The 13,493-nt window shown below is 46.3% G+C and overlaps 1 protein-coding gene across 3 annotated transcripts in view; it reads right to left on the bottom strand.

Moving 5' to 3' along the window:
* Positions 1-13,493, bottom strand: part of LOC106577501 (cGMP-specific 3',5'-cyclic phosphodiesterase) — a 91,661-nt gene that overhangs the window by 10,859 nt on the left and 67,309 nt on the right. For 2 of the 3 annotated variants that reach the window (XM_014155561.2, XM_014155558.2), the window contains exons 9-12: positions 3,763-3,871; positions 3,577-3,661; positions 2,181-2,356; positions 1,388-1,447 (exon numbers count right to left, since the gene is read on the bottom strand). In XM_014155561.2, coding sequence (XP_014011036.1) covers positions 1,388-1,447; positions 2,181-2,356; positions 3,577-3,661; positions 3,763-3,871 — 430 coding nt within the window. The remainder of the gene's footprint in view (positions 1-1,387; positions 1,448-2,180; positions 2,357-3,576; positions 3,662-3,762; positions 3,872-13,493) is intronic. The other variant, XM_014155559.2, reaches the window with a different exon arrangement.

The following is a 13,493-nucleotide window of genomic DNA, read 5'->3' as shown; positions in this document are numbered from 1 at the left end:
TCTCTCTCTCTGCCCCCTCCTTTCCCCATCTTGCATATATACACACTGGCATTTTCTTGACCTCTCTGTCTGGTCGTTTTAATCTCTATCTCTTTCTGGCAGCAGAGCCAGCTCAGACGGAGAGAGACAGAGAGAAGCCGTTGGGACTGAGAGAGATAAAGGAGAGAAATCCCATAATATTATTCTGTCAGACAGAAAGCATAACAGCTTTCACTACCACCACAGATACAGTATATGCAATTTAGCATACGCTTTTATCCACATTTTTTTTTACACATGGGTGATCCCAGGAATCGAACCCACAACCCTTGGCATTGTAAGCGTCATATTCTACCAACTGAGCTACAGAGGACATAGAAGTCTGCGCATAGAAGTCTGCGCATAGATGTGGACTCTATCATTCTAACTAGGGAAACATCAATACTTCAGAGAGTCAACGCCTCAGCAACAGTGATGGAACACTGCCTGGGGAGGGGGACATGGCCTAAAAAGGAGTCCGTGGCCCAGATTTGATACTGTGCTGTCCCTCCTCAGCCACCATACTACAGCCTCCACTGCCTCAGGGAAAATATATAATTAGATTTCGTCATCAGGCCATTTCATCTCAGGATATGAAAATGCCTTATGATCTCCGGGAAAAGGTCACGCAGTATAAATGAGCATCTAATAGTGTTCGGAGCGGGACCAAGTTTCATAGAAAGCAGTATGGATTTATCCAAAAATGCAACAACAAAAAAGAAAGGAAGAGAAAGAAAGAAAAGAAGAAGGAAACTAAAAAGAGACAAAGTAAAAGCTAATGAAGGCATATCCTTAAACAAAGCCCTTCTCCCTATGTGGTCGTACTGTCTCCTCTTGTGCACAGTCAGAATATAATTGGACAAGTCATTAAATGAGTCATATTAACTAAATAGCTGCAGAGCTAAAGACTCTCCACCTAAATGACTTCATAAGGAGTTAAATATGCTGACATTTTAGCATTAGCAGGCAGGAGTCTGATTATTCTCTTAACCCCAATTAATCCTTGAGAACCTTAAAAAAGCAAATGATTCGGGCCTTAAATAGGCTTTCTGGAATGGGTATTGTGCATACTTTCACTTTTAAACCCTAATGTGGCTAATGTGGTCTTTTCGTGTTCTTTTTTTCTTCAGTCCATTATCCCCATAGGCCTTAATGTATGTATCAGTGTGAGAGTCGGCCATATTGTGTTACTAATTGGTTGGGTTTACATGCTGAATCAGCGCTGGGTCTCGTTACATGATGGCTGAAGTCCACTCATCTTTACACTGCCTGAAGGAAGGCATCTGTCTGGCATTGTGTATGGGAGCAAGTGTATGTGTGTGTGTGTGTGTGTGTGTGTATAATGTTAAGTTAATAAATTGTAATTTACCGCGGTTACCTGCAGCGCCCGTGTCTCTTCCTCTGCAGCAGAGGCGTGATACGAGAGGACCTGAGAATGACACACACAAACACACAGCGACTGTTATCCTGAAAAGTCAACACGATCGCTCTGACAAGACTATACAAATAAAAAAAACAGATTTCACATTTTGGTAGCTGACACTTTCACAGATTTCTTCCCCCATGAGATGTTCCTGACCTCAGGCAGACAGCCCTGCCACACACACACATCCTTCAACCCCAAGTCCATCCATATCAGAGGCCCGTCATTGATAATTGGGGGAGAAAAACTGAGAAAGCTAGAAGAGGTCAGTCCTCGTGACGGCTACAGCGCCGCTGGAGAATAGGCTGAAGTGGTGGCTGCTGGGTAACGGCGGGGAGAGTGTCAGCTGCAGCCGAGAGGGGACGTCACCGGGGAGCCCTGACAGTGACAGCTCCAGAATAGAACAGTCAGGGAGAGAACAGGAGAGGGGGAGGAGCGGAGGAGAGGAAGGGGATACATACGTCATCGAGGGCTGAAGAGGTCTAGGATAGCGTCGGAGTGATTACGCTAGTTCTGTTTTAACGCGGGGGGAAGACAGAGCAGAGTGTGGAGAAGACTAGCCAGTCTCTCCTAATGGCAACCATCGCTGTTACTCTCGATCACCCATGTTTCATGTCTCCATATTGTAGTTGCCTACAGAGGCACTGAGCTAGCATTATCTGACAGTACCTTCCCTCAATATTATCATGTACCATTAGGATGTAAAAGTCCAAACTGACCTGAGACCTGTGTCTCTTACCTCCAGTGTGACCTCCTGTTTGGCCATGGCTCTCTCCACTGTTTCATACATCTGGGTGTTCTGTATACCCAGGCCACAGAAGATGGTGAAGGCCTCCAGGAACTGTTCATCGTTTCGGTTGAAGGACTTCACCTTCCCCGATGCCTCATCCATCTTGTTCACCAACTGACACACACCTTCAAGACCCGACATAATGGGTAAATGTTGGAAACATATCAGGACGTTAATGACACACACACACTCATGCACACACACCAGACAAAACATCGTACTGACACACAGGACAAAAAGGTTTTGTGCTTCTTTTTTTAAGTTTCTGTTTTTTTCTCCCACGAACTGACAAACATTCCAGACACTTAGGGGACAAAACTTTAGTTTGCTTCTCATTTTCAATATTCAATAGCTTTCTGTGAGGGACCTCTTGTCTGAAACTAAAAGCTCCATCTACTCCATGACTAATAGTCCCAGAAATGTTTGTTGACAGCAAAGTTGTAATGTATAAAACACCTGCCCTATCCTCAGCCTGGAGACCTACTTACTAGTCACATCATGGAAACGTGTCATCACCAACACTCTGATCCTTCCCCTTTACCTTCAGCTGCCCTTTCTCCTACACATCCTGCCTGACATTATAGGTAGCTTAACTAATGCAAAGACATAAGTCACATTTTAAAATGTGACTTATCCGGAGCGAGTTACATTAGGGAAAAATGTATATTGCTTCATTAATGTCAGTGTCAGAGCTACTAAGAACATAGAATGTCCACGTTTGAATCAATACATGAATTCGAAGGGAATTAAGTTGAGTGGAGAAGGGGAAGTATGGTAATAAATTGTATATTAAAGTCTAGTGGCAGAAGGTTGTCTTTTGATCTGAGTGTCTCCTGGACTCTTCAGGCAGTTGGTGGAGAGGCTAAAGGGACCTGTTCTGTTTGATCATTGGGGAGTGGGGGGGACATACATTATGGTTACACCACTGCCCAGCTAATTAATTGATATATTTGTGCCTTTATTCATACATGCAATTCAAATCTATTTTACAAGAAAGACCTGTTCAGGTCTTGTAATGATCTCAGCTAATGATGTTTGGTTATAATGCAAATGCAAATTATGCTAATGGTAAGGATGCGTTAACGAATGAGAGGGAAGACTCTTGGTTGCGACTAATGAATGAGGATACAATAGGGCAATATCTGTAAACACAAACCATAAGGAGAGAGAGGGAGAGAGAGAGAGACAGAGAGAGAGAGAGAGACAGAGAGAGAGAGAGAGAGAGAGGGAGAGAGAGAGAGAGAGGTAGAGAGAGAGAGGTAGAGAGAGAGAGAGGTAGAGAGAGAGAGAGGTAGAGAGAGAGAGAGAGAGAGAGAGAGAGAGGTAGAGAGAGAGTGGTAGGTACCTATTACTTTATCCTTCTTCCCGTTCCTGATAGGAGTACAGAGCAAACTCTTGATCTGGTTACTGGGGTGCTCTGGGTTCTCACTCTGAAGGAAACAAAGAACCACGACTAGAGGCTCTGGACAACAACAAAAAAGATGGCCGACATAGGATGAACATTCTGGAACAGATCATGTTCAGTACTGACCGTCCAGGGAAAACGTTGGTCTTTGGTGACGTCAGAGATGTTCAGAGGTTCCATGGTGTTCTTCACGTACTGGGCATACATGTAGTTTATCTGACTCACGTCACAGTCCCTGCGGGGAACACAACATTGAAATACTTGTTTTATTAAACTGTTGACAACTTCTACATTACTTACACATAAACACCCCAAGCATCCTTAGCGTATGACTGCTCTGTTGAGTTGGGTGGATCTCATCACGTTGCCATTGCATTGGCTGTATTGCATTGTATTGTTTTCTAAGCTTCAGTGAATACGCATGTACATAAGCCAGCGCTCTTCCTGATATGACGACTGAGGCAGAACACTGGACTCTAGCCAGTGCTGAAGGCTCCATACCTGGACTTAAGAACATCTTGGCTGATTGTCAGAAGGAACTGACTATGATTAAGCTTGGCCAGGCCTGTGACGGCATAATGACTGTTTTTATTATCTCAACTGATGCCAGTACAGACAGAAACATGAATAACTAACACATTCATATACTGTATAATATCCCATTTGTACTACTGCATATGTCTTTAAAGACAAGCTCTAACTGCAGCAGCAAAGCTGTGGCACGGTTGAGAAGATGGCCAAAAGACAGACAAAAGTGGAGAACCTTCGTTGCTGCGCTCCGCATCAGCCGGCGTGACGGGGGCAAGTGATATGTCTTTATTTGATCAACTCAGGGTAGGATGAGGGTTAAGGATTAAGAATCGTCTGCAGTGAATTTAAGTAAAAAAAAAAAAGTCTACTCTTTTCCAATATGGTTCGCAGTCGCACACTCTTACTTTTCAGTGGCGACACGTCATTCAGGAGCCCCACGTTAGTAAGTTAATAAAAGACTCCATAAAAACATTCTCTTTTTTTGCTTTCTTGAGCAAGGTAGCTGCAAAATGCAGGTGTTTCAGCCTAGCTCAGTGCTTTCTGTGGTGGTGGGGCAGCCAGCGTAAAATATGGAGCGTAGGGCTTGGGAATGTTTTCTAGTTGCGCCATAATTGGCTCAGTGTTCTGTCACTCATTGGGACACTACGTCTGCCAAATCTAAGGGTAGAGCTCGAAATTCAAGCCCCTTGGGTGCTGCCACAGAGTTACATTAGAAGTGCCCATCTAAGAAGGCTCAAGGTCATTGGCCACAGATAAAATGACGTTAAATCACATTATATCTACAGTAGCTTTGATTGGACTGATCATGTCAACATCATACTTTCAAAATCTTAGCTAGCAGTCATCATCATGAATCAAGTCGACAATCTACTGGCAAATCCTTTTTAATCCTTGTCCATGAAGACAAATAATGAAAATAAAATGAAGATAAAACATATCGGTGCTCATCGGCCATTGGACATTACACAACAAGTTGGAAATCGCAAAATCCACAATGAGTGGTTTGAAAGGAATCAGTGGCGAACTGCAAGCACTGCAAAGCGATCACTAACCTGCTATTCAGTGGAGTGGCTGTGTGGTCCCTATTCTGGGTTTAAGGGTCTCTTTTCCAAGCTTAAAATGGAACTGGGTTAGTGATCGGAACTGGGAAATCTGACTTTAATGAGTTCAAGACAACTGGGAACTCTGGGGGGAAAAACGAGCTCTGACTGGCAAAATATGTTTTGAACGGTCATCCAACTCAGAATTGTTAGTCGGGAACTCGGGACTCTTTCTAGAGCTACCACCCCGAAGATCACTGACGTCTTCATGATTCAACTTTTTTTTCAGTTGCCAGTTGTCTTGAAAGCACCATAAATCTTGAGAATTCTAGACTTGATGACAAAGTTGTCACACCCTGATCTGTTTAACCTGTGTTTGTGATTGTCTCCACCTCCCTCCAGGTGTCACCCATATTCACCATTATCCCTTGTGTATTTATACCTGTGTTCTCTGTTTGTCTGTTGCCAGTTCGTTAAGGTTTGCAAATACCCACACACAACACACTTGTTATGACTATTTGTTGATGTTTTTAAAATACTATGTTTGATTTGTGTGTTCTATTTCCTTTGGGTTTAGTGAGTTCCATTTGTCTTAGAAGTTTTTATTTTCTGAGTTTTAATTAAACACATTAATTATTTTGATAAAGGACTGTAATAAAAACCTGGGATACAACATGTAAGAAATGTTTGACTGTTTTTCATTAATTTGTCTAATATAGTAAGAAACACTTCTTTGAAGGGTTTGTATGACCTCTGACCTCTGTCATGACTTTCCATTGTGGTTTGATCACCCTCATTGGAAAGCCATTTTGATAATGAATTTAAGGTCGTTTGTAATACTGATTTCAAGGTCTTTTGTACTATTGATAATTATGATGAAGTTTATAGTTCTTAGCCATATTTGTGATTTGATCACCCTCATTGGAAAGCCATTTGGATAATGAATTTAAGGTCGTTTGTAATACTGATTTCAAGGTCTTTTGTACTATTGATAATTATGATGAAGTTTATAGTTCTTAGCCATATTTGTGATTTGGACCAATGTGAAGAAAGAGAGAGCATTGCCTTTGACTATGGGTAGGCTGCCTTACGTCTATTTTCCTATGACCGTATGGGTACAATTATTTTTCTTTATGGAGTTCTTAAGACTAGTGATTTTAGTTTGATTTTGTTATTTGGCATGTTGTTTTCTTTTTTGACCAATTGTTTATGGAGTGATATGTGAAGGAGTGTATTGTTGTGTTGTTTGTTCTGTTCTATTCCCGATGGGTTATAGGTATAACTTCCTGATCCTGTAGCTCTGCGATGAAGTTGACAGTGTGATGGGGAGTATAAGCCAATTTGAAAGAATAGTTTCAATAGAATGTGTTGTTATTCTCTTTCACATATGTTTAGACATTTGTAGTATGAATAATTGGTAAAAGTAATAATTTATCATATAGTTAATGAACTGAACTAAACTGTTGTTCTGATCTGTCCTCTCAAGGTTATCATGAAAAGTAACATCAGATGGTATCTTAATGCATGGAAGAGATAATTGGACCGAACAGTGTGTGTACCTCAAACCCCCCTCTAACTGGCTGAAGAAGAGTGACAAAGGCGTTCAATACGGTCCTGTCCGCACAATGAAAACTGTTGACACAGCAGATACTGTCTGCTATGTATTATAGGTATATTTCATACAAATCTTAACCTTGTGAACCATTCTATTTTTCTGTTGTTTGTCATGTAGGTTGAAAGGGGTATATCTTGGCTTTAAAATACCTTTGTACTTTTGTCTCGGGGCTCTCAACGAATCATTTGATCTTGAATTGTCGACCAGCCATCATTATCGTAGAGCACTCAATCGATTCACTTTATATGTGTGCGTTGTATTGACCTGCTCGCTTATTAATAAGTGATTAAAGATTTAGTTTAAGTATAACTCTGACTTGTGTGATAAGTTTGTCTCTCCTCATTTGATAGTAAAGAAGTGAACCACCACATCCTGTCTCTCGATTGTTCCTGTTTTCTAGTTTTCCTGGTTTTTACCTTCTCTGTCTGCCCTGACCCTGAGACAGACAGCCGTCCTGTACCATTGCCTCACCTATCTGGATTACTGACCTCTGCCTACCCTGACCCTGACTGCCATCCTGTACCGTTGCCCCACCTATCTGGATTACTGACCCCTGCCTGCCTTGACCTGTCTTTTGCCTGCCCCTGTTGGATTAATAAACTGTTGTTAATTCGACGTTGTCTCAAACCTGATAGTACGAACTGGCCCTGACTGATCCAGCAGACCCAGGCCAGCTGTGCAACGCCATCTCCTCCCAAGGAGCCACCATTGGTAGGCACGAGGAATTGCTTTGTGGCCTTATGGAGGGGGTTCAAACGTTTGCTAAACGCCATGACCGGGCATTGGACATTTTGCTGGAGCAATTCCACGGGTTGTCTGGGAGGCAGCCTACCATGGTGGTAACAGCAACTCAGCAACTCAGCTGTTAGCAGCGGCGTCTCATCGGTCACTCCACCTTTTCGGGAGCCCCGCTTACCTCCCCCGGGAATGCTTCAATGGAGAGCCGAGCACCTGTCGGGCGTTTCTAGCTCAGTGTGCCCTCATCTTTGAGCTTCAGCCTTCCTCCTTCCCCTCGGATCGCTCCAAGATAGCCTATGTCCGGGAGGACTCTCACCTGGGCTACTGCTATATGGAAACAACAGCCGGCCATATGCGTTAGTCTGAAGGGGTTCGGGGGAGAGGTGAAGAAGGCTTTTCATGGCCCGTTCTCTGGGAGAGAAGCTGCCCGGAAGCTAATCCAACTGCGGCAGTACTCCCGCAGAGTGGCAGACTATTCGGTGGATTTCCGCACGTTGGCGGCGGAGAGTGCTTGGAACCAGGAAGCGCTGTTTGATATGTTCCTGCACGGCATCTCGGAGGTGGTCAAGGACGAGCTTGCTGCTTGGGAGTTACCTATGGATCTCGATTCCCTCATCGCGTTGACCATCTGCATCGATGGGCGATTACAGGAACGACGGAGGGAGAGCAAATTCGATTTCGCTCACACGCCCAGGGATTCCACCTTGCCTCCGAGTCAACCCGGAAGTCCCCGATGGTCCCTTTGACGAGAGAACCCGAGGCTACCTGATCCTTCCCCGAGAGTTGCAGAAGCTGGCCGAGTCACCGCTTCCCGAACCTATGCAAGTAGGCAGAGCTGGGCTGTCGCCAGCGGAACGACAATACAGGATCAACACGAAGAGTTGTCTGTATTGCGGGACTCTTGGTCATTTTGTGTTCTCTTGTCCAGTAAAAGACCAGGTTCACCGGTAGGAGTGAGTACTCTGTTGCGCCAAATGGAGAACTTTTCTGCTTTCGGTGCTCGCAACCCGTTTCATGCCATTCTGCTGTGGGGAAACCAGTCTAAATCTCTCCGGGTCCTCATTGACTCTGTGGCCGATGAGAGCTTTTTGGACGCTACACTGGCTTCCGAGCTGAACATCCCCATTCAGCCTCTCTCCATTCCCATGGATGTTAGCACGCTGGACGGGTCACTCATAATACCACTCCCATCAACCTACAGGTGTCAGGGAATCACAGCGAGACTATTCAAAGTCTCCACAGATTCCCATGGTTTTGGGATTCTCCTGGCTACAATGACACATTCCCCTCATCAACTGGTGCCATTATGGGCTGGAGTCCATTCTGGCACGCCCATTGTCTGAAGTCAGCGGAACCTGCACCGGGACGTCTTCCTGGGGGCTTGGAAGGTGCCCCGGACCTTTCCACCATCCCCGTGGAGTACCAGGACCTTGGGGAGGTGTTCAGCAAGGCCCGGGCCACTTTGTTTCCGCCGCACCGACCCTATGACTGCGGAATTGACCTTCTCCCTAGCAACTTTTATCGCGGCTTTATCCAGGGTTACAACACCTGGCTTCCCCCGTCTGCACTCACCTCTACCCCCGTCTGCACTCACCTCTACCAAGGTTCCATTCATGTGTTCATCTGCTGCTGACCGGGCGTTCCAGGACCTCAAACACCGCTTCACCACTGTTCCTGCATCCCTGCACCTTCTTCTCCCACTGCCTCAACGACACGGAGAGGAACTACGATGTGGGGAATGGAGAGCTTCTCACGATGAAGATGCCGTTGGAGGAATGGAGGCACTGGCTGGAAGGGGCGGAACATCCGTTCATTGTGTGGACCGACCACAAAAACCTGTAGTATCTCCGCACCACCAAGCGACTAAACTCCAGGCAAGCGAGATGGGCCCTGCTGTTTACCCGGTTCAACTTTTCCCTCTCTTACCGGCTGGGGTCCAAGAACGTTAAGCCGGATGCCCTGTCTCGCCGCTATAGTCCCACGGTTACCACCCCGGAGCTCAAAACCATCTTTCCCACCTCGTGCCTGGTGACGGCACTCAGCTGGGGTATAGGGAAACAGGTCTGGGAGGTGCAGCGGTTGCAGACGAACCCTGGGGGGGGCAGATAACTGGATGTTTGTGCCTGACGCTGTCTGCTCCACAGTCCTGGAGTGGGCCCATTCCTCCAGGCTTTCCTGCCACCCGGGCTCCCGTCGAACCCTGGTCTTCGTGCGACAACGCTTTTGGTGGCCTACTATGGTTTCTGATGTCGCGCGTTTGTCGCTGCCTGCATGGTCTGTGCTCAGAACAAGACTCCTCGGCAAGCTCCGGCTGGTCTTCTGCAACCACTCCTGTCCCTCACCGTCCTTAGTCCCACATATCCCTGGATTTCGTCACGGGTCTCCCCCTGTCTGAGGGCAGCACTGCCATCCTGACTGTGGTCAACCGGTTTTCCAAAGCCGCCCACTTCATTCCTCTCCCCAAAATACCCTCAGCCAAGGAGATGGCCCAGCTCATGGTGCAGCACGTCTTCCGGATCCATGGACTGCCCGTGGACATGGTCTCCGACCGGGCATCCTGCACCCTCATTGGGTCTGCGGCCAGCCTGTCCTCTGGGTTCCACCCCCAGTCCAATGGCCAGTCGGAGCGAGCCAACCAGGACCTCGAAACTACTCTGCTCTGCCTTGTCTCCGCCAACCCCACCACCACCTGGAGCCAGCAGCTTGTGTGGGTGGAATATGCCCGCAACACCCTTCCCTGCTCTGCCACGGGCCTATCGCCATTTGAGTGTTCCTTGGGGTATCAGCCCCCGCTCTTCTCTGAGCAGGAAGAAGAGGTCGGCTTACCTTCTGCCCAGATGTTTGTCTGCCATTGTCGTCGTACCTGGAGGAGAGCCCAGTCGGCCCTCCTCAAGACCACGTCCAGGTATCGACGACAAGCGGTTCGCCATCGGACCCTGGCACCCCGGTATCGTCTCAGGCAGAAGGTATGGCTATCCACCCGGATCTGCCCCTCCTGGTGGAATCCCGAAAACTCTCACCCCGGTTTATAAGCCCGTTTCCCATCTCTAAAATGATCAGCCCCTCTGCTGTTTGTCTTCTGTTGCCCCCTACCCTTCGTATACATCCCACATCTCATGTGTCCAGAGTTAAACCCATGTCTCACAGCCCTTTGTCTCCTGTTTCCAGGCCCACCCATCTCCCCTGTCTCATCGACGGCCAACCGGCATACAAGGTGAGGCATCTCCTGAAGGTTCGACCTCGGGGCAGGGGGTTCCAGTACCTGGTTGACTGGGAGGGTTACGGGTTCCCGCCTTGGACATTCTGGACCCAGGCCTCATCGCGGATTTCCAACGCCGACACCCCGGTCAACCAGGTATGCACCCAGGTAGGACGCCAGTTGGCACCCCTAGAGGTTTTTCAGAGTTCCCAGTTATCTTGAAAGCATCATAAATCCAGAGAATGCTAGACTTTGATGACAAAGTTGTCACACCCTGATCTGTTTCACTTGTCTTTGTGATTGTCTCCACCGCCCTCCAGGTGTCACCCATCTTCCCCATTATCCCCTGTGTATTTATACCTGTGTTCTCTGTTTGTCTGTTGCCAGTTCGTTTTGTTTCGTCAAGCCTACCAGCGTTTTCCCCTCTGTTCCTGTCTCTCGATTGTTCCTGTTTTCTAGTTTTCCTGGTTTTGACCTTTTCTGCCTGCCCTGACCCTGCCTGCCGTCCTGTACCTTTGCCCCACCTATCTGGATTACTGACCTCTGCCTACCCTGACCCTGAGCCTGCCTGCCGTCCTGTACCTTTGCCCCACCTATCTGGATTACTGAACCCTGCCTGCCCTTGACCTGTCTTTTGCTTGCCCCTGTTGGATTAATAAACTGTTGTTAATTCAACATTGTCTGCATCTGGGTCTTACCTCAAACCTGATAAAAGTGTACTGTTCAAGTGAGCAAAGCACAACAAGGTGAGTCCAAAATTGTATTGAATGCTACTGCATAAATTATGTAATATGCCAGGGAGATATGTATACTATAGCTAAGAAAGTAATGCTGTATAGTAAGCTGTTAGTAGCCCATGTGCCTCACCCTAATAATTTGGTCTACTTTCCCCTCTTAATTTTGCCTACTGTTCTGACTTGGTGGTGCACATGGAGCCTATAACGTTCAAAATAAACTGAATCATCGGATATAGTAACAGCTTTTATTGTCCGCTTATATGCCCTCTTTATATTTATCCTATGGTTCTGACTTGGTGTACAGGGAGAACACTGTAAGAACGGCCCATGTTCTGAATTCTGTTGCTGTACATTTCAAAAGTGCTGAACAAATAGTTATATTGACTACGTCCGTCCTAGCTCGCTCATTAATGTCTTAATTGAAATTACGGATCGCCTCTTATCCGCTTGTTGTCCCCTTATGCCATAGTTTGTACATCTCAATTGTCAGAATAAACCACATTTGTTTAAGGAAGTCAGCCATATCAGCTATGTTTTTTTAAAGGCAGTAAATGAGGCTGATTGAACTGTTTCGCTGCCAGACAAGGCTCCGCTGATAGCCAGGTGTAGCAGTGGTAAGGTATTGGGACTGCTGGTGGGACAGCTTTATGTAGGCCCAAACAGTTTGTGGGCACCGTTTGTCACGTTATAGTGCAATTAATGTATTGTTTTGTGTTGTGTAGTGGCTTTGCTAGCATGCATGCGCCAAATTTTTGTTTTGTTTGCCCCACCAAGATTTACATGCTTAAATCGGCACTGTTACTTTGATGTGTGTGTGAGAGTGATTGTGACTGTGTGTTGACCATCCTTAAAACGATCACATCTGAGCTCTCGTTTAGCTAGATTAGCAATGATTAGATGGCACTAGAAACTAATGAGAGAGACAGAGCAGCTGGAGAATGTGATGGAATTGGCTGGAACGGTGCTGGACGGGACAGTGTGTGTGTGTGTGTGTGTGTGTGTGTCTAGGCGCAGTCTTTTGTCTAATTATCAGTGTTAACACATGCTGGCCTCAACGCAACTCTTATATTAGGAACATCGAACCTAAAAAGGAAACTGTGATTATACAGTGAAAACTTAATTTCAATATAAAGGTACAATTAGTCTTTCAATCAAACAAATAACCCAGGAATTTAGAGGATCAATGAATGAATGAATCAATCAAACAAACCCTACTAGAGATAATTATACAAAATCAGCTTCAATGAGTAATAGGATTGCATCGATTCAGAACAGGACTGAATTACCCTCTCCGTGACATTCCTCTAGTCCATGCTGTGTAGTTTCGGCCTCCTTCGCCCAGGGCTAATGTCAAGTGTGTGTGTGTGTGTGTGTGTGTGTGTGTGTGTGTGTGTGTGTGTGTGTGTGTGTGTGTGTGTGTGTGTGTGTGTGTGTGTGTGTGTGTGTTCCTAAAAAGCCTCCCACTGACAGTTGACCACTGAGTCATAGCTAACATCCTGCTGTTAGCTGTATCCCATTTGGCATTGGCCCCGCGTGGCAGAGCGCTACAAATGACTGCCTCTTCAGACAGGAGTGGTCCTACAGTATACACAGAACATCCTATTCGGCCCATTAGAAGATGTAAACAGAATAGAAAGCGTTTGGGTCAGCTGAGCCAGAATGTAAAAGAATGAGACACAATTTTGGAAAAACCAACCGTGTCTGTTTCATCTCACTTCTGTCCCCCTGGAAGTCTCTCTGTGTCTTGCCTGGGAGCATGCTCTCTCCTGCTGTCTTTCTCCATTTATCTGTCTCTCTCTCTAGGACAGTGCACACACTTTCAGACAGACAGACAGACAGACAGACAGACAGACAGACAGACAGACAGACAGACAGACAGACAGACAGACAGACAGACAGACAGACAGACAGACAGACAGACAGACAGACAGACAGACAGACAGACAGACAGACAGACAGACAGACAGACACACACACACACACACACACACACACAC

This window comes from Salmo salar, chromosome ssa18 (assembly GCF_905237065.1).
Source record: "Salmo salar chromosome ssa18, Ssal_v3.1, whole genome shotgun sequence".
Taxonomy (NCBI): domain Eukaryota; kingdom Metazoa; phylum Chordata; class Actinopteri; order Salmoniformes; family Salmonidae; genus Salmo; species Salmo salar.
The sequence above is the reverse complement of the archived record's forward strand: the minus strand, read 5'-3'. Positions and strand labels throughout refer to the sequence as shown.